The 20626-nt window shown below is 40.6% G+C and overlaps 1 protein-coding gene across 1 annotated transcript; it reads right to left on the minus strand.

Moving 5' to 3' along the window:
- Positions 1 to 16038: 16038 nt before the first annotated feature.
- Positions 16039 to 18330, minus strand: LOC147630416 (uncharacterized). Its single transcript, XM_086810289.1, has 3 exons — positions 17498 to 18330; positions 16830 to 17031; positions 16039 to 16733 (listed from the first exon to the last, which is right to left on the minus strand). The coding sequence occupies exons 1-3, from the start codon at positions 17861 to 17863 to the stop codon at positions 16180 to 16182; spliced, it is 1122 nt and encodes a 373-aa protein (XP_086666415.1). The 5' UTR covers positions 17864 to 18330; the 3' UTR covers positions 16039 to 16179.
- Between the last annotated feature and the right edge of the window lie 2296 nt (positions 18331 to 20626).

The raw sequence follows: 20626 nt of genomic DNA on the forward strand, positions 1-20626 counted from the left end.
CTTATGGCCATGTACAATATAAGTGAATAACTCTCATAATACAACATACTCTCCCATTGTGCAATTGAGTCTGGCTCTTGCTAATCTCTCTCCCTAATGCATGCTAGTAAGTGTGTGTGAGTGAAGTGAGGTGAGAGGAGGGACGAGTACCCGTAGTGCAATGCGACGGTGTGACGATGCTTGCGGGAGGCACGGTGGAATCGCTTCTCAAGGAGTTGTAGAGATTGGAGACCTCAAGGGTTACGAGCTCGGCCATTGGAAAGATCCTCATGACAGTTGCGATTCACCAAGTAATCTCTTTTTGGATGTGTTTCAAGGAGTGTTAGGGGGGTGAGCCATAACAACGACCATACCTTCAGAAGCATACGGCCGTTCCTTCCTTGAAGCCATGCTTATTCTTTTCCTCAAGACACATTTGTGTCTTCCTCTTCCATAAGCGTATGCCCGTTTATTTATCTTTCACAAGCATACTTCCATTTCTTCCATAAAGCATATGGCTGTTTCTTCATCTTCCACAAGTGCATGCTCGTACCCTTTCATTAGCCACATTCGTGTCCTCCTAGGAGCATACGCCCATGTCTTCGGTCCTACCACACCTGTTTCATCTTCTTCGTGGGAGCGTACACCCGTGTCCTCATTTACGAGTATGCCCATACCTTCTAAAAAGCTATGGTCGTACCTTCCCATCCAAAAAAAACTCTCAGACTGTCTACAAAAGGGTTTAGCACTTCTATTTCTCACATTCATGCACTTAAGCTCCGAGAAATTGGTATGAAACAACCCTCTGTTTGATGATGTAAATCCTCTTGACACCCCCTTTCTCATAAGATTATCTACCCCTCAGTCAATACAGCGTGGATCCAAACATTGTTGATCTTTGATAGCACCAGTGAGAGTGAGGAGCATCCTAGCATGGGACACGCTACTTCTAACTTAGAGAAAGGAAGACTGGTGGCCCAGTACATGGACAAACCACCTGCCTTGCGGCAAGACCCAACATCCCCTACTCACTCACAAAGAAGCCTAGCTTCGAGACTCCGCAACTTTATCTTGGGAAGTGCACAGTCAAGATAACCCACATACCAGGGATAGAGGCATGGAACACCAACCCAGAAAAGAGCCCACACCACCTCTAGACCATGGACCAAAAATAGGGCAAAGAGAAAGCAACCCAATCCAGACTAATCCACTAGTTTGGGGGGACGTGATGACCCCCACAAGAATGGCTAGCTCTTACCAAGAGTATAGGCCAGTGCCAAACCTAGGGCAAGAACCTACTCTCTAGGGATCCCATACATCCTATGAAAGAGAGAGAGAGCCTACCCGGCCCAATCATATCAACCTGCTGCACCAATGTACCATCGATACCCACCTTGCAAGACATAGCCAAGATATCACATATGGAACCATATGAAGCATAGCTAGGTCCTCCCTTGAGACAAGGGTCGCCAATAATATATTATCCACCTGACCCTCCCAACCTATCTTACCCCAACCAACACACCCGTTCAACCATGGCAGGGCTAACCCCTGAAATGTTGAAGATAGCCATGGAAATAGGGAGGGGGTGGCTGCCAAAATTACACTGCCAACACCAGCTTAACCAACATAAGGGCCAAGGCATAAAAGAAATAAACTTGCAAACATATCTAAGTTGATCACCAAGTTTGATGAAACTAGAGACCCCATACAACACTTAGAGATGTTTAATAAGACCTATGAAGCATTTGACCACGTGGATGATCAAGTCAAGGTGAGTGCCTTTGGACTCACAATAGATGGCAAAGTTGGCCAATGGTTTAGATATCTAGAGGTGGAGGATAAAGCCACCTTTGAAGCCTTGAAAGAGGCCTTCAAAGTTGGATAATCCCGCCAGGGAACCAAATGGAGTCTAGCAAAACAATTGCACAATGTCAAACAAAAGGATGGCAAAACCATTTGGGACTACATCGACCAGGTAAGGTATCTCCAATCTCGTTGTAGTGACAGAGACAAGTTGTTGATGAAAGGCTAATTGGGAGATTCCTTGAAGGCCTCAAAGATGTATATGCTCTGGCCCATACCTCCTTTTCAAGGGAACACATTCCCAAGAGTTGCACCAGGGCACATCCAAGGCTTCCTTCAAGATGACCACCACCAAATCTGATGGAAAAATGCAAGGAGTCCACCTCGAGAACAAGTTGAACAGCTGGCCACCACAACATTAATGCAATGAATGACCCAACACTAGAGAGGGCCGGAACCGAGTTGGTCGACCCTATCTCTACCCCAAGAGGGAACTAGTATAGTGCACGATTTGTCGAGATAACCATACTAGCATGGAAAATCTCGTGAAGCTAATCCTAGCACTAGCATTAACTTGATATATGTAAGAGATGGCTTCATCCGCACGGTCCCTCTAAACACTATGACCAAATTACAAAACAGAAAAAAAGCCTTTGCAGCTCATGCTACATAGACATCCACCTCACAAAACCAAGGACACGCAAGAGTTTTATCCTAGTGGGATGTCCCGGAATAAGCACGCGTGTGATTAGATGCTTGCAAAATAAGGCCACAATAATTGGCAAAGGGGATTGCGGCGTAGTCATAAAAAGCAAGATGTTGTTATGGGCTCACCCTAACTCCCCTTGAAACACATCCACCAACAAGAGATTACTTGTGGTGAACCGCAAGTGTCGTGAGGATATTTCCAATGGCTGAGCTTGTAACCCTTGAGGTCTCCAAGCTCCATAACTCCTTGAGAAGCAATTCCACCGTGCCTCCCGCGAGAGCGTTGTCACACTGCCGCATTGCACTACGTGTACTCTTCTCTCCTCTCACCTCACATCACTCACACACACTCACTGGGATGCATTAGAGAGAGATTAGCAAGAGCAAGACTCTATTGCACAATGGGAGAGTATATTATATTATAAAAGAAATTCACTTATATACATGGCCATAATTGCTCACACTCACTTAAACTATGGCTGGCCAGGAACTTTAGGCTCATAAAAGGCCTAATGCTATTACAATGACTACTCTCATAATATATCCATGAAGTACATCACTTGGGACTTCATCCTAACTTACTACCACATGCTCTTGAAGCGAGAATCACCACAAGTATTCCATCACACCATTACAAGCACACGTCCAAGTTGTAGATTTGGTCACCATTGCTTCATATCTTGAATGTATGACCTTTTGGTGTATCTACATTGACTCCTTGATATAAGGTAATGGTAGTAGCTCTTGTTAATCCTAGTAATTGGTTAACATTCCCCCCTTCCTGATGCCCATCACGTCCTCATGATCGTGTTCAAGACCTTTGCGTGGGGAGAATGGTTGTTGATGGCTTTGATGTTGAGTGACCTTAAATGGTCTTTGTTCCTCCGGAAGGAGTAAGAAAAGCTAGTTAGTGAATGAAAGGGTTATTGGTTTATTGGGAATTCCTAACATGGTGGGGGGTGGGGTTTTTGCAAAGTGATTGCATTTTTATATTTTTGTGAGCATGTTTTTTGTGAGCATGTTTTTTTTTTGGGTTCACTTTGTTTTTGGCAGTCATAAGCAAGGTTACATGTGAATTGTGCTAGTGGGTAAACTAAGAGATGTTAATAATGGGAGAGAAGAGGAGGAAGGATCTAGAGGAACGTAGACATAATCATCAGAACAAGATTGTGTTTCTCAGTTCCTTATCTGATTCAGTGAAGCAACATTCATCCCTTGAAGAATTTGGTTTTGATGATGTCCCTTTTTGTGGTAGGATTCATGTCAAATCTTGTTGAGTAGGACCTATTCTTGCATGCTTCTTCTTCCCATGTGCTTTTTATAATATTATGTATATTGAAGTGCTCTTATGAAGCAGGTATATATGAAGTACAAGAATTGAGTCTTATAGACTCGTATTAAGCTTCTCTTTGTTAAAGTGGCCACTTATTGTGGCGAGGCTTGAAATAATTACGTCAACTTGCAAGGCTTGTATAGATGTCTTTACAAAGGATTAGATATCATTGTGTTGTGAAAACTCTTTTTTGGAGAGGTTTGCAATTTGAAAGAAAGTTCCAGGCGATGGGTTGTACCATTGACCAGGCTTTTTCCCACCATGGCCCCCCCCATCCAGAGTTTTTGAGGGTGAGGCTTTGGTGTAAATGTCCTCCAATGAATGAGTATAGATATGTACTCATGGAGTAGTTGATTCATTTATTTAGCCAAAATAATAGTAAGCGTTAAGCTTAATACAAAAATGTATTGGCTATTGAAGATCCTTGGGAGTTGCTTGTGACATTCTGCCATTTTTAGGTAGGCCATATGTGTGACTCCCTTGAGTTTGAAACATTGTTTTTTTTTGTTACCACCTTGCGAGAGCAACAAGTTCCTGTTTTTACTCTCCATTTTGAGAGTATAGGTGTTTATGTCTATCATGGAGCTTCTTCTTTATGATTCACATCCAAAGGGGTGAAAAAGAGCATTGCGAGTTTATCTTTGATGCGCTCATAAGTCTTCGTTTGTAGAAGTGGGTATTGATTCTTGAATTTGTGGCTCAATTGTTGTCGAGGTGGTAGGTAAGGGTTCTGACTGGTTACCATTGGGGTTGATTGAACATACAAGTGCTTGTGTAGGTGCTGAATGCACAAGAGTGGTTGAGAGATTTTCTTAGTGTTGCTTGGGCCTCCATTCTTGTCAAACTTTAGGTGAAGCTATTGGGGTTAAAGTCGGTGTGGTGAGGATTTCTTCACTTTTGTTCGATTTTGGCAACCATCCATATGAAGGTATTACCATCATAGTATCCTTGTTGAAACACGTGCACATGCACCCATCTTTGATGAACACTATAAGTTGGTGGCTGATGCTGTTGGTGCTGAGGTTTCTTTATTTGTGCAGGCTTAGGGGACTTTTTGATGCACTTGGGAAACCAAGGTTTGGTATTTCCTTGGTAGTACCCTTGTGCTTGCAATAAATTTTTTGGTACCCACACTTGTTGAGATGTTGGATTTCTTTGAGGAACTTGCGTAGGCTTTTGTGGACGATGTCGTGGAGTACTTTTACCTTTTCTTGGCCTCTGAGTGCTGTGTTGAGGTTCAAGAGTCTTGACTATCGAGGACCCCAATTTTGATTCGCACCTTTTCGTAGTAGCCTTGAGCTACAAGTAGCTGCTTTTTCACCTACCTTTTGATACCATTAAGATACCTTGATTTTGGTTGTCTTGGTGGATTTTTCTTTTTAATTGAAGTGAAAGGTTTGGGACCCTCCGTCACATTGGTTCACGCTGAGGGTACAGGTTTGAGACTCATGGGAGTTGTGGATGATGATAAGACTAGAGTCTCTTATGGAGTGGCTATCGACGATGATTAGGATTTTGAGCATGCGGTCGTCTCCTTTGGTGAGGTTTGTTGATGAAGAGGCATTGGCTCTGGGGCTTTTCCTTTGAGTTCCATTTTAGAGATAGATGGTTGTGTGGGGGAAACTTCTTCAGGAATAGCTATTGATGCGAGGTTTTGGCATTGAACTTCATCGGTAGGATGGAGTTGAAGGAGTAGATGCTTATCGGAGTCGGTCGTTTGACGCACATTAGGAAAAATGGAAGCTCATTTTGGGGCCCTGTAAGAAATTCACTATTTTCTCTCCTCTCTCTACAAAAGCAAGAAAATATGGATACTTGCATCAGAAATGTCAGTGTGAAAAGGAATAAATATATTCTTTCACATGCTTTAAATTCAATGTTCATATAAGAGCAACACTTTTCTGTGCAGAATTTGGTGATTCTGACATCGCAGACGCGTCGGAAACGGCCCAAAACTCCAAAAACGGCACTGGAAATGCTGGAATCGGACATTCGGAGGCCCGAAAAAAGGCCAAAAAAGGCCCCAAAAGTGGATTCGCTGATAAACGCGATTTGATACCTTCTTCCCAAAAAGGCCCCAAAAGTGGATTCGCTGATAAACGCGATTTGGTACCTTCTTCCCGAGAAGAAGGTACCAAATCGCATTTGTCAGCGACTTTTGGGGCCTTTTTTGGCCGTTTCTTCCGGACCTCCGGATGTCCGATTCCAGCGTTTCCAGTGCCGTTTTTGGGGTTTTGGGCCGTTCCAAACGGGTCTGCGATGTCAAAATCACCAAATTCTGCACATAAAATAATTTTTTTAAAGATTCAAATTGGATCACCTTATTAATGTGACACGCTTCTACGAACATACAGTACTATTTCTTTTTCTTATTTTCATCTTCTTTTGTTGAATTTTCAACGTAACGTTGGCCCACTCCTGATTAGTTGAGAGCCTATTTTCTCTCTCTTCTAAAAGGCCCCAAAATGAGCTCCCTTTTTTCCTAACGGATGGTAGGTCATTGTGTAGAGGGGCTTCCGAAGAGGATTGTAACTTTTTTCTTTCAGCATCACAGAAATCCATTAGGGTAGGATTCTCTTTCTTATAGTATGGTATTGTCAACTTTGTGTCGTTGACCATCATGATGACCCTATCTCTAGCAAAGCACAATGGTGCTTGGGCAGCAATGGTCCATTTATGCCCCAAGATCAAATCTACTTCCAACACATACTTAACCACAAAAAAATTACAAGTAAGGGCATTAGTTGCAATATACATTGTATGTTCAAAGTACCCCAGACATGGCATGTTCACGTCTTGTGTGAATGGAATTCTTTCAGTATGCGCTGTGAGTGTTGGTTGACCTAATAAATCCCATAACTCGAGGGTCATGAGATTGTGCTCTCTTGTTGGATAAAGTTGTGATTGAATTGTGGTGATTTTATTGGAAAGTTCTATTTCAACCATAATTCTTGGAATATTCTCAATAAGATATGTTGGAAGTTCCTGCTCCTCTAAGGTGGTTTCCTCCCGTAGCAATTGCAGAATGCTTGTAAGAGTATTTAAAGTGACTGTTTGCATGGATTCATCAATTGAATACAATGATTCATGTGTCCAAGCTCCACCAAGGATGACATCATAATCAAGGAGATCTCTGGTGACATGGAATCAAAATTTCACATTTCCACCGATTGTTTGAGTAGCATAGCTAAAGTAACCTGGAACTTCAATGTTTTTTCCATTGGCTCCTCTTGCAAGACCATTGTCTTTAGGGATGATTTTAGGTTATCCCAATCACACCCAAGTGTCTAATGTCATGATGTTTTATGACTAGCTCGAGGGCTAATCAATTCGTGTTTGTGCTTAACATCATTGCCCATAGCAAAATCCAACCATATCATGTTTTTTCCATTGGCTCCTCTTGCAAGACCATTGTCTTTAGGGATGATTTTAGGTTATCCCAATCACACCCAAGTGTCTAATGTCATGATGTTTTATGACTAGCTCGAGGGCTAATCAATTCGTGTTTGTGCTTAACATCATTGCCCATAGCAAAATCCAACCATATCATGATAGAATCTTCAAGAGAAACCATAGATGTGTCAGTTTTTGTTTCAACTTCAGATCCCGTTTCTGTTTCATATTCCCATTCACTTTCATCCTCTTTTTGGCTCTCAGCTTTTTCAAGAGTGCCTAATTCATATAATGGCACACTCATTCCTCTGACAATAGTATGCTCTCCTGATATGTCATTCCGCATATGTCATGTGATCATGATTTTCAATTTGGGAAGGTTGGGCGGGTTCTAGTTTCTTGATTGATCTGAGGTGCACCTAGTATCGAATCAGAACTTGTTTCATCCTCGCTTAGCGACATACTGGAACTTTTTCATCTCCCAACTTTATTTGAATCTTCAAATTTTCATAATGTTTGCCCATGCGACGAGAATGAACTTTATTTTGGGTTTTTGTATCCTGTGTCACACATGTGGGTGTTGTGGTTTGAATGGTGGCCTTTGAGCTGGATGCTTTTGCATCATGTGTAGCTTTTGGCTCTTTTGGGTTTATGTTCTCCAGAGGCTCCTTTTCCCTGTCCTCTCTTTCAACGTTGGTTTCGATTGTTTGTTGCCGCTTGTTTTTCTTAGGTTTAGAAGGTTTCGCTTTCTCTTTTGGTTTGTGCTTTAAAGCATGTTCTTCTACCCATTTTGAAGTGTTTTCTTTTACATTATTTTTTACTGTTTCTTGTGCCTTGGCTTGTAAGCGTGTAAGCACATTCAAGGGTACCGTGGACAATTACCCGTTTTGTACACTTAAGATGTTAAGAGTAGTATTCTGTGAGACATGTTGCATTGAAGCAACTCGTCTTTGGGAAATTTTAGAACATGTGGTTGATGCCACATCGTTCACACATGGGATGTAAAGTGTTAGTGATTGTGGGCATGGAAGTATTCCAAACTATGCAGTCTTCCACTTTGTGCAGTCCACGACAATAGAGACACTGAAGTATTTGATTAACTACTTCCTAAGCAGTTTCTACCCTTTGGACTATTTCTGCTTGGTACACAGGAGATGGAGGTTTCAAGTTATTTGTAGATGAATTGGGACATTGGGTAGTGTCATGACCAAAGGTTTTGGAATATATGCAGTACAGAAAAACAAGTGCCTTATACGCACAATGGGGATTGGGATGATCGTTAGTGATTCCACCTGAACACAAGGCATTTCGCTCATCATTTGGAGAGACATTAAGGATAGTTGATTTTGAAGGATCTCATGCTCTCTAAGAGATGTTGGTTGTAAGATTTTAAGCAAGGCTGCATAGAATTTGAGGAATGATCATTCCGAGATCAATTTTTCTTTAGTTATTACTTCACTTTGTTTAGATGAGGAAGATCTCGTAGCGCGATCATCTTCCATCATGTTGTTATCTAAACCTATTGCTTCTTTACAACATTAATCAAATGTTTCCAGATTGGATACAATGATCAAGTTGTGTAAGCTATTATTCTTTAAGCCCATCATGAAACATCTCTTTAATTGAGCATCATTTAATTTTCCCATGACTCACATCGTGATTCCAAGAGTTTTATCCAAAGGATAAAGTCTATAATGGTTTCGTTTTGTTTACGCTTAATTGAATAGAGTTTTTTCGCTGCACTCCACCGATCACCTTGTCTTGAAAAGCCATGGATAAAGGCTATTTTCAAGGTTCTGAAGTTTGTCTTGATTGCAGACATCAATGTGATGAACCACCGATCACCTTGTCTTGAAAAGCCATGGATAAAGGCTATTTTCAAGGTTCTGAAGTTTGTCTTGATTGCAGACATCAATGTGATGAACCATCGGCTAGGCTTTCCCACTAAGCATAGGTTCAATGCATGTACCTTAATGGGGCAATTTGGATTTCCAAAGACTTTCAATCTTTGTTTAAACATTTGAATGAATTGAACAAGATCGTTCCATCATATTTGCCCATTATTTTGAAAATTTGTACGGCCATTATTTTGTATGAGTCATTGAGGTCATATGTGAGTGCTCTTGTGGTGGGTAGGGACTCACTTAGTCCTTGGGTAACCCCCCTTCCTAGACTAGTCAGTATATCCAAGGTGTGGACATCTAGGGGTTGAAAAGGGTTGGTACTTATAGGATTTGTGGGAATGTTAGGTAAAGGACCAAAGCTCGGTGGGATTGAAGTGACAGGGGGTGTAAAACCCGATGACACTCTTATTGTTAGCATGGCAAATGGTATTGGGAGTTGCAACTGGGGCATGGTTCTCAATGGCTCGAAGATGTCAGCCATTTGGTTCAGTGAGGGTGTCGGCCCACGTAGTCCCTCTATCGTTGCCATGTTTTCATGCTGCCAATTAATGAGCAAGCACACATGTTTTTTTAAAAAAACTTATTAGGTTCTCATAGCTGGTTATAGCCTTATGAGGTCTGGCGTACCCTTCTTTGGGTCAAACGAGTTTTTGTTTGCCCAAATTAGCTTAGGCGCTACACGCACATGAACAACCTCTTAAAGATATTTTTTCGAAAAAGGTGCATGCCATTAGCACACCAAATGGAAGAGGAGGTCCTAAAACCTATTTTCCATCATTGTCTCAAGATGGGAAAAAATTTTGAGAATTTTTTTCATGTTTTGTAGCCCGTTTTTGAACGTGTTCCAAAAGGAATTAGGAAAAACTTTGTATGAGAGAGTTGTATTTTTGGAGTACTATAACTTTGTCTCTCTGCGTCTTTTGTGATTTTATCGTTTAGACCCTCAAAAAGTAGCCCAAATATGGTTTGCAATCGTTTTCGTGCTATTTTTGGCCATTTTTAGTGCTTTTTGGATTGTTTTTTCCCTTGATTTCTAGGTTGAATTTTGAGGTTGCTGGTCGGAGGCCAAAACGATCGATTTTGCCCTCGAACGGTCAAGAATAAATTCGAAGAGCTCGATTTCGGCTTTCTGATGAGCACTAAAGCGCATTCATCGGAGTTAGTTTAGGAGATACGAGCTTCCAAACATGGCTTTTTCTTCTTCTTCTTTTTGCCGATGGATCCCCTTTCACATCGTGAACTAGCAAGACACAGTTCACAGCGTGAAACGGATCCGCTTCACGAAAAGAATTAAAAATTTTTTTTGACACGGGGACTATTTCAAGCCGTGAGATGCTTAAGGGTTTCATGTGTTGTGAACCCTTAATCCATGAAACAAACTTCACGAAATTTATTTATTTATTTATTTATTTATTTATTTATTTTTTGCATGGCTACTGTCTCACATCGTGAGAAAACAGGGGTTCACATTGTGAAAACTTAAGGCGTGAACTCTGCAGACTTCACAGAATTTATGAAATTTAATTTTTTAATTTATTGTTATTCTCACATGAGGCCTTAACTTGTGAGACCCTTAAGGCGTGAGACGCTTAAGGCATGAGACCCTTAAGACATGAGCTAATTTTTTTTTTTTATCGCTTGAGGCCTTAACTGGTGATACCCTTAAGGCATGAGATGCTTAAGGCGTGAGCCGATTTTTTTTTTTTTGAGTCTAGAGGAAAATCAAAATTTCCCTGTTTGGGAGGGATATTTCTTAAATTTTAAATTAGGGAGATATTGGTATTTTTCCAAAAAGGCAAAGTGGGAATCAAAAAAGTTAATCCTTTTATGACAATCCCTTACACCCTTTCATCAATGACCCCTAAAATGGACAATTTGACAACTCATGGGCATCTACTCATTCAATGCTCATTATCCTTAATGAGTTATGTAAAAAAGTGTTTAGTAATTAATCAAGCATTAATTCTTTCACTAATCTTTCCATCTTTTAAACTAATCAAGAGCTCTAATTAACCCCTAATCACTAATTAATTCACACAATTGAGCACATCATTGGATAGAGCAAGGGATTGCTAAGCTATGTGCATCAACTAATGTGTAAATTAATGTATAATTAGAGATTAATTAGACTCTTAATTTTGTTCTCTTCTTTTAAAATAAAATTAAGGAAAGGAGAGCCAATTTCCTCCAATTCATGAAGAAATTGATGTAATTAGGTGTTTTGATGCATCTAGATACTCTCAAAACACTAATTATGACCTATTACATGATCAATTTGAATCCCAAAAAATACATTTTCTAATTTGTTTGCCTCTTAAACAAGATTAATCACCCTTAATGAAAAAACCATTCAATTAAGAGAAATTAGTCGATTTCAAGAGTTTTTGATGGTTTTAAGAAATTTTTTCAACGATTAAGCTACTCCTAATCTTCCTAACACTCTATTGCATACAATTCTAACAAAAAACATACAAATTTTAAGCTAAAATTAATGATTTTAGTTCTATGTTTAACTCTACAGAAAGCTATAAATCACTAAAAATTGCATTCTATTACATTGTTTGATACAATGGATGCAAACTAAACCTAATACGTTCTATGTGCAAGCCCTAGGAACATTAAAAACCACATTATCAACAACAAATTAAGCAAAAAACATTCTTTACAAAACCAAAAAAGAGAGCTATTTCTCACAAAATCATTAGTTAGTGTAGTCCAACTATAGAATCTCTAGCGAAGATATGTCAGTGCCAACTACCAAACTCGGCAGTGATATAAATGTCGAATGGTCATGTAGGCACCTTGTGAGAGTGTTAGCTCATGTTGAGCTTGACATCTCAACAACACTCCTAATTGCAATTCCACACCCCCGTTTGTCCAAAAATCACGAACCATAAAAGACTTCTCCATATGTCTCCCAATCTACACAAGCACATATGAACAAATATCATGAGAGCATGGATGGTTAAGAAAAATCTACACAAGCACATATAAACAAATATCATGAGAGCATGGATGGTTAAGAAAAATCAACTCAAAAATTAATGAGAAAAAAGCTAATACCTTTCGACGTTCTATCTTGAAGCTTGCATCTTGTACTTCCTCAAATCCCATAATTAGTAGGTGTTCGTGAACTTCTACTAAGCTCCATTCTCTGCTAGCGTTGACAAGGTCAATGATGCCATTAGGTAGTTTGACCGGCAATTCTATGGGTGAATCAACACCCTCAATGACTGCAATGGTATCCACTCCCCCTTTTTCTTCATCCATTGCTCGTAAAAGAATCAAATGCATAAATTTGAGCGTACTTTCAAGTATCGAAGTGTGATACTTGAAATCACAACTCTGCAAGAATATACATCTCCCTTATGCACCCCTTCCACTATATCCCGTGCATTTCCAAATAAACCATTCATCTGCTCAGATTGCAATTTCTTGCAAATGAACATTGGTAGAGTGGCTTGTGGCAAGAGCTTACGAAACACATGCACAAAAAGATGAATGGGACCATACCAACTAAGCCCTACTGATTAAGAGGGCTTTGTAAACTTTAAAGAGAATTGGATATCACTAATCATATTCTTTTGTTTGAAGGCATCTACACTCCATTTGTCTAGGATTGGTCACTCAATACTACCTAATGAGGAAAATGGAAGCTTTTCAAATCTTCCATAGTCTTTAGGCCTAAAGGGATCTATGTAAGAGTGTGTGAAAAAGAATATTCTACTGCCAAGAAGTGTCATAGGGTTCTTGTTGGGAAATAAAACCTCACCTATGGTGGAATGGGAAGCATTGAAGGTCCCTGTTATGCTCTTCAATGGTTGTTCCTCTATGTAACTTGATGGAAATATGTCAGCATACACGCCAGAAAAAAAATTTGAACAATAAGGGTATAACAAAATGATTTGAATAGAACCGCATTAGTAACAAAATACTTACAATTACAAGGAAACTTAGTTTTTGCCATTTGAGGAGGAAGATGAATTTCTGAAGCCATGTAGACATGTTGAACCACTACCACCATGCCTTCATTTTGAGTTTTTTTGAAAGCTAGGACTCTTCCCTTCCAATGATGTTCCAAAACAGCACAAGCTTTGACTTTGTGTGGCCCTCTTGAGATTGGCTATAAGTAAACCCGATCATTAACCCTGGATCTCTCTCCAACCCAGATACCTTGCTCATTCCTAGAGTTGTTAAGAACATACTCAGAGATGGAATCACTAGGTTTCCTATTTGATGTTTCCATGGCTGAGAACTTGCTTTACAAGAGGATAAAGTAACTTAAGTGTAGGGAGGTTAGAAGGCTACTAGAGGATTAGACAAGACCTTAGGGACATTAAACCTTGTAGCAAGATTTACAAGTAGTTAGAGAGGGATTAAAGACATTATAACAAAATTAGTAGAGATATGGAAGCTTGCAAGAGGGCTAGAAACTTGCTACAAGATTAAGGAGAGATGAAAGACACATAAGAGGATTAGAGAGAGATTACAAGCTTACAACAAATATTAGAAAGAGATTAGAAGACTGCACGCAAGATTAGAGAGGGATTATAGAGGTTATAGCAAGATTAGTAGAGATATGGAAGCTTGCAAGAGGTTTTGAAACTTGCTACAAGATTAAGGAGATATTAAAGGCACACAAGAGGATTGAAGAGAGATTACAAGATTAAAGAAAATATTAGAGGTTGCATGTAAGATTAGAGAGGGATTAGAGAGCTCTAGGACTAATGGTTTACAGGTGTAATTAGTTTAAGAGTATAGAAAGGGGCTAGGAAGCTTGGAGAATCCATTTTTCACTATAGAATAGTGTGGAAGCGCTTTTTTGGAGATAAAATCACATTTTTGGAGCGAAAACATTTTCAATTTTTAGGGTTGCTTTTTGGCCATGTGGATTTGGTGGGGCCCAAGGGAGGTGAAGTGACACTAGTAGGGCTACTGCATAAAAAAAGGTGATGTGATTGGGATTACTAGGGGGACAATTCTAAAGTATATCAATAAATACCCCTACTTTAGGTCCTAAAGCTAGTGGATAGAATGTGCACTCCCCCCCCTCCCATTGGTCCAAACTTGATTAAAATGTCATTAAAATTAATCCTAAAGGGCCCTTTTTGTAGTCCATATTTTTCCTAGTTATAAGTATATTGTCCTTATGACTGAGTTAAAGGTGTAGTCCATAGAGAGGTGGTGATTTCATCATGCTTCATTGGAAAATTTACATTTATAGAACGAGTAGATCAATGATTTGCTATTTTGCATCTCTAAAAAATATGGGGTAGGGAAGTCAGTTGTGATTTAAAATATATAGTATTAAAAGGAGTTGCGGGGGTTATAGTAAGTACTTTATTAAGAGTTTAACATACTTGTGTGCAGGCCTTGATGTAAGACAATGATGATAGCCATTTACTTTGAGAACAATTATTATATACTATTTCTCTCTCTCTCTCTCTCTCTCTCTCTCTCTCTCTCTCTTTATTCTTGTGCCTCTTTCTTTTTCTTTTTCTTTTTATTCTTTTAAGTCATACATGAGCATTTTGGATTTTTAGTTTTGAAGCAATTAATCACTAGTGTTCCAATGTTATTCGAGGAAAGGTTAGTTAAGCAAAGTTAGAAGGTAAAGGAGTTTTAAAAAAGTAAGTAATGAGAGAGGATTCCAAAGGAACAAGGATTCAACCCTTTAAAAAAAGAGGATAATTGTGTTAAATATTTTTTTTGGTGCTCTTACACTCTTTCACATCACAATAGTTATTGATGACACTTTATTTCACAATAGTTATTGATGACACTTTATTGCCACTGTGGTATTTGCACTTGCTTGTTTTCATTAAATCATTTTTTGGGCATGCCAAACTTGCTGAGGAAAATTTTGATGAGGTTGTTGTTTACTTTACCCTTTTAAGGCAAAGGTTCTTGTGTAGTTCCATGTTAATTTTTATTCTGTTGTGCTAGCACTCTCTTGTAGTGCTAGCAAGCACTCCAAGAGAATGGCCCATTAGTAGGGAACATAACAATGGACCATATTAATTTTTTAATAAGATTTTTAGGTCCTTTTTATTGCTTTTTTTGTTGTTATGTTTTCTACTATATGGGCATGCAAACATAGCAACAAATTAGATTGACCTTTTTTTAATTGCACCACAACGTTTGGATTGAGGTTGTTAAGGTAGAAATTGAGGTTGTCAGGTAGCATTGGTGGTGATGAGGCAAGTGTGGTTGACCACGACCAAGCCCATCTGATTGGCTTTAGGCTAGGTGAGAGGAGTGCGTGTTAATGATGGCACAGTGTATGTACACAAGAAGAAGTTGAGCTCAAGGCTTATGCTTGGGCAAGGTGGTGGATTGTGAAGCATTGGTGATGAAGTAGGCGTTTGGATTTAATCGATTGTCACAATACTGTCATTCCAATTGATGTTGCCATTTTATGGCAGTTCCGAACTTCCTCCATGGATCACGTAGAATCTACACTCCAAGAGGTTATTGCCTATGCATACTTTTTTATTGAACTATCCAACACCTCTGATACTTGCCATTCTTGATGACTTTACAATGGACGGATTGAGTGTTGATTGGCCTAGATTGTGCAAGTGCAGGCACCCAACAGATTGAAACTGTTCATGTTAAACCTCCATTTCTAAGTGAAAGAGACTGAAAGGCTCATGTTAAACCTCCATTTCTAGGTGAATGAGATTGAAGGGCATAGGTAGAGGCTGATATTTATCCATATCCAAGCATACCTTAAGCCTTGGTGGTTGGATGCAAGATCTGGGGGGTTAGCGTGTGCAAAAAGCAAGAAACTATGGTCGGCTTGGATCTGGAAATTTGTGATCCGTTTTGGACGTAAACTGTGTAATAGTTTAGCATGCATCAATATCCTTAATATGCTCCAAGTCCAAGATGCCAACAAGCGCTTGAAAAGACTCATACAACTTGATCTTTAATGATTTGGCTATATGTTACAACGTATTGAAACTCATTGCACACATGCTAAGTGCACACTACAAAAATCAGGTGTTTATTAGTGGCAGCCTCCAGGTCGAAGATCCTACAAAGCTCCGGGTTCTACACAGTGATGGTGGCTGATGGCGGTTGGTTATGCGGGATCCGTGAGACCGAGGAGGGTATTAAGTGAGGGTCGGGCATGCGGGACTCCATGATGGCCTTGGCGAGGGCTCCTGCCGAGGACCTCATTTTTCTGCGGGAAGAAGTATTCAGTGGGGGAGGGTGCCATGGGGCTTTTGATTCCACGTTTATACTTTGATTTCCCAGATGAGAGATGTGCTCGAATGGCACGATTTTGCTATCTTCTTCCTGCAATGAATCAATCCTCGAGTGAGGAGAGCACCACTTGGCGTGCATGAAGGAGAGCCTTCTCCAAGGGGGCACATACATGCCTTGGCTTTCAAGCGACGCCTTCGCGGCCTGGCACATGACACGAACCACCCTCTGCAGCGTTGTTGAACTTCCGACGAAGTTCTCCGGCAGCATGCGCACCAGCTGCTCGTAGGCCGGCGACGGCCTGGCGATCTTGAAGTGCCAACGGAAGCCCACGTCCACCACCAATCTCCGGTGGCCGCCGCCTTCGTCCATGATCACGTCCACGTACTCGTGTCCATCTACACAAAAGCAAACGTAAGATCCTTGTTCCAGAGGCGCTGGTTTCGAATACTCCGCCTCACTCCCACCGATTTAACAAGTCTGTCGCCCATTACCTAAAGGAACTCCGTTTACTGGCTTTCCTTCCGATTTGCAAATGCCTGCATTGTACCCCTCCCTCTTCAAATGCTTCAACACAAGTCGGTGCACTTCTGATCCTGAGGACTGTTGCTCCGCCTCCTTCGTTGCCCTCGTCACATGCGTAGCCAATTTTGCGCCTTCGCCAGCTGCCGCAGCTCGCAAAACGGATTCAAGCTCCTAGATCACAACAAGAATAGCAAGCTCTTAGCTTGACCTATTATAATTCCATTTGCTGTAAGAAAAAGCTTCCAATTACAAGAGCTAGCTTAAGAGATCGCCTGGTTAAAATTAACATCATAAACGACGCGAAAAACCTTACCCAATTAGCAATCGATACTGCTTGATCATTACGTCATGAACCCATGTAAAATTGCTTCTAGATGCAACTAAATTAAGCTCTTAGCTACGCCTAGTAAAACTTCATGAGCTGTAAGAAAATGCTTCCAATTAAAAGGTAGCTTGAAAGATCGCCTACCTTAAACTAACACCATAAGCTATGCGAAACATCTTAGCGAATTAGCAATCAAGACTGCTTAGACCAGCTAGATTATCATCGTTACAACACATGCCAGAAAGCTTCTCGATGCAATTAGATTTTGCGGTCGCTTATAAGTCTAGCTATTGATAATTTTTGAGCTCTCACCTTAACTGCCTCCTTAGCAATAGTGGAGATGCTAGCCTTTTCAGGGGAACATTGACAACAGAAGGATGAACCAAGCCGGCCTCTTGCAGAGCATGGATCATCGCAAAAACCAGTATGGTCAGTAAGCCACCAGTTAACCCTTGCAGATGCTGATCTTTGAAAGCTGGCCGCTTCCATCTCCATAAACTCATCAACCATACCCCTCAAGCATGCCGAGCTTGGTTCAGCCGGCCCATTCATATGCTTGATGCGCCGTCGATTACAATAAGCAAGCCACCCTTCTGCATTATCAGAATCCCACATTCTCACTTTGACATCGAACCGCAAAGGCTCATCTGGGGGCTGGACGTTCATGTGCATGACCATGTTGTGGATATATAGCTTATTAACTTCAAGCCGGCATAAAATCTACTAATTGATGGCTAATTACACATAATTGTTTCTAAAGCCGAGTGGTAAGAAACTCGGTGATTTCTCAAAAGAGCTAATGCGTGATCAGGGTGAGGAGTTAGATGAGAGGACAGAGGTTAAAAGCAGGGTACTATAAAGCGGCATAGAAATCGTGGAGTACTCAGCAATGGCAAAGGACAGGGTTCATATCACCACCAAACCACTCTCTTTAGCGCGTACCATTAGAGCTTCTACTACCTGCTGTGTGTAGCTCTGAATCCTGATCCGAGCTGATGAAGAGGCAAGGGGCGAGGCCAATGATTTGAATATCGGATGAAGAGTCTTGTAAGGGAAATCAGTCGTGATATTTAAAAAGTGTTTGGGCGCAGCAGAGCGAGTGGCAGCCACTGCAGCAAAAAAATGCACGAGACGGAGAGTGAAGGGGGTAGATAACTTCAGCGTCAGCAATTATAGATAATTGGACGCCACGTCGCCCGGCCCATGTGATGCAGCTAGGCTTGACGCGTGGCCGGAGTATCATCCCCCTCGTAAATAACCCCTTTAGAAAGCAGTACCACACTGGATACCGTGCGGTAGATGGTAAGACCCATGATGATTGCCTCCCCCGAGATTCATACCATGCATACATACATCATACAACATGGCCCATGAGCCTATGGTAACCAATTCAAATGGTCATTCATGGCCCTACATGCACTATGAAATGAATCACACTTTGGCACCGACCATCCATCCATCATGCATGCACCTGCATTACCCCCATCTCAACATCATGGCGCTCGTTTGCACAGCAGGCATGATGTAGCTGCATTTACCCATCTCAACATCGTAGCGCTCGTTTCCACACCAGGCGTGACAGCAGCACTCAGCAAATCCTATGTGTTGAGCTCAGAACTATACAAATGGTGCCTAATTTTGTCTTCATCCACTCTACTACTCTCCAAAACAGCAACTCATTGTCCCTTTTGGCAACCAGTTAAAGCGTGGAAACTGACCCATCAGCCTCATTCTACAAGTTCCACAATGTTTACTACATGTTTACATTATAAGCAAAATATATATATAGCAGATGAAAATATATAGTAAAGGAAGATGAAAATATATAGTAAAGGAATACTTAAAATAAGGGCAATGAAAACCTTATGCACTTTTTTATAATTCTAATCGGTAGAAATACATTAAGTTGCCAATTTAGAAATACATTAAGTTGCCAATTTGAACGACGATTAATGTAGTAATAATTTCTCAAACACCAAAACTTCCAACCAATCAAAATAGAGATTGTAATTCCAAAGCCAATCAAAATAAAGAAAACTCGTAAAATCAACCAGCTAAAAATGTAAACGCAACTGAGTCAGGCCTTGACCAGTCCCCGCTCGAATTTCCTCGGTTACACTATAATAATGCCGTTTTTTCTACACGAATGGGACCACCTTCTGACGCGTGCAATCCAGTGGAAAACCCGCCTGTCAGTCTGCGCAGCTGGACAGCCGGTCAATACGTTTCAACAAATCAGGATGCTATTTGGAAAAGGATCGATTGGGTTTTTTCAATAAAAACAAAGAAGAAAGCTCCTGGGAAGGGGCCGGGCCATAACAACTCAAAATATGTGAGTTGCTCCTCCACATAAAGGCCGACCCCAACGTCTAAGAGGAATAAACAGCCTTTCAAGGGGGTAGGTATGCTGCAAGAAGAAAGTTCGAGGCACTGGGAAATGCAAAGTGAAATGGCGTTTTCATTCTTAATGACTTTGCATCATAATAGAGAAATAAAGGGGGTGTGTGAGAGAGAGTTGATAATGATCGACTCAATGGATGGTATGGTTGTTGCTGCTTAGCGGTGTTTAGGGGATGGTATGCAATATTGTGGGATGGTTGTTGTTGTTGTTGTTGTTGTTTAGGACAGTGGCTATTGCCTTATACCAAGGATTTTGTAGTGGTTTGTAGTGTGGAAAAAAAAAAGCCTTTAACTTTTCACCCAAATCCAAAAAAAAACCTTCCCTCAAAATTGTAGGTATTATTTTAAAGTCATTTGAAAGGATTTATAAATAAAACCTTCCAAAATTAACTAGGATCTATGGCACATAGAAATCCAATTTGATACAAAGGATTTTAGAAATTCCATTTGATACAAAGCCTTTTATCTCTTTTTTTTTAAAGAGAAACTATAAACATATTAACATGTGCAAATGAAGACGCGGCATAGAGCTAGCCTGAAGGCATGTGAAGCGCAATATACCAAAAATTATTTACTAATTTGAAATGATTTAAGGGTGGGCTTTTGAAACCCTTCAATTGTAAAATTTGAACAATAAAGTTCAAGGATTGGAAAAGGCCAAGTGAAATGGTAGTTTCATTCTTGATTTTTTGTAAAAACTTTACAAGGAGTACACCACACACGCACACTATTTTCACCCCTTTGTGGAATAAGGGGGACTGATGGATCATAATTGAACCCATGTGTGGGAGCAGAAAGGTGTTAGAAGTCATCTCTTGTCTTTATCAGACACCAAGGCCTCTGTTGTGGGTGTGCCCGCCCTCTGTATAGGTGTTTTATCATTTTCCCTCACTCCCCGTATTTTTTTTCCATTTTTTTCCATTTTTTCCATGATGTGGGTGGCTACGAGACAGGATGGCAGGAGCCTCTGATGCTAGCCGTATGCACTCATGTGTACCAGGAGCTGGTTGACTTCATTAGGAGGGGTCGTGGTATTTTTCT

Source organism: Cibotium barometz, chromosome 16 (genome assembly GCF_041138505.1).
Source record: "Cibotium barometz isolate CiBa-2024 chromosome 16, ASM4113850v1, whole genome shotgun sequence".
Taxonomy (NCBI): Eukaryota; Viridiplantae; Streptophyta; class Polypodiopsida; order Cyatheales; family Cibotiaceae; genus Cibotium; species Cibotium barometz.

Coding starts and splice junctions, on each gene's coding strand:
- LOC147630416 (XM_086810289.1), bottom strand. CDS start 17,863: ATGGTCATGCACATGAACGTCCAGCCCCCAGATGAGCCTTTGCGGTTC. Junction 17,032..17,497: donor TTGCTAAGGAGGCAGTTAAG/GTGAGAGCTCAA, acceptor GTTGTGATCTAG/GAGCTTGAATCCGTTTTGCG. Junction 16,734..16,829: donor AGTAAACGGAGTTCCTTTAG/GTAATGGGCGAC, acceptor GCTTTTGTGTAG/ATGGACACGAGTACGTGGAC.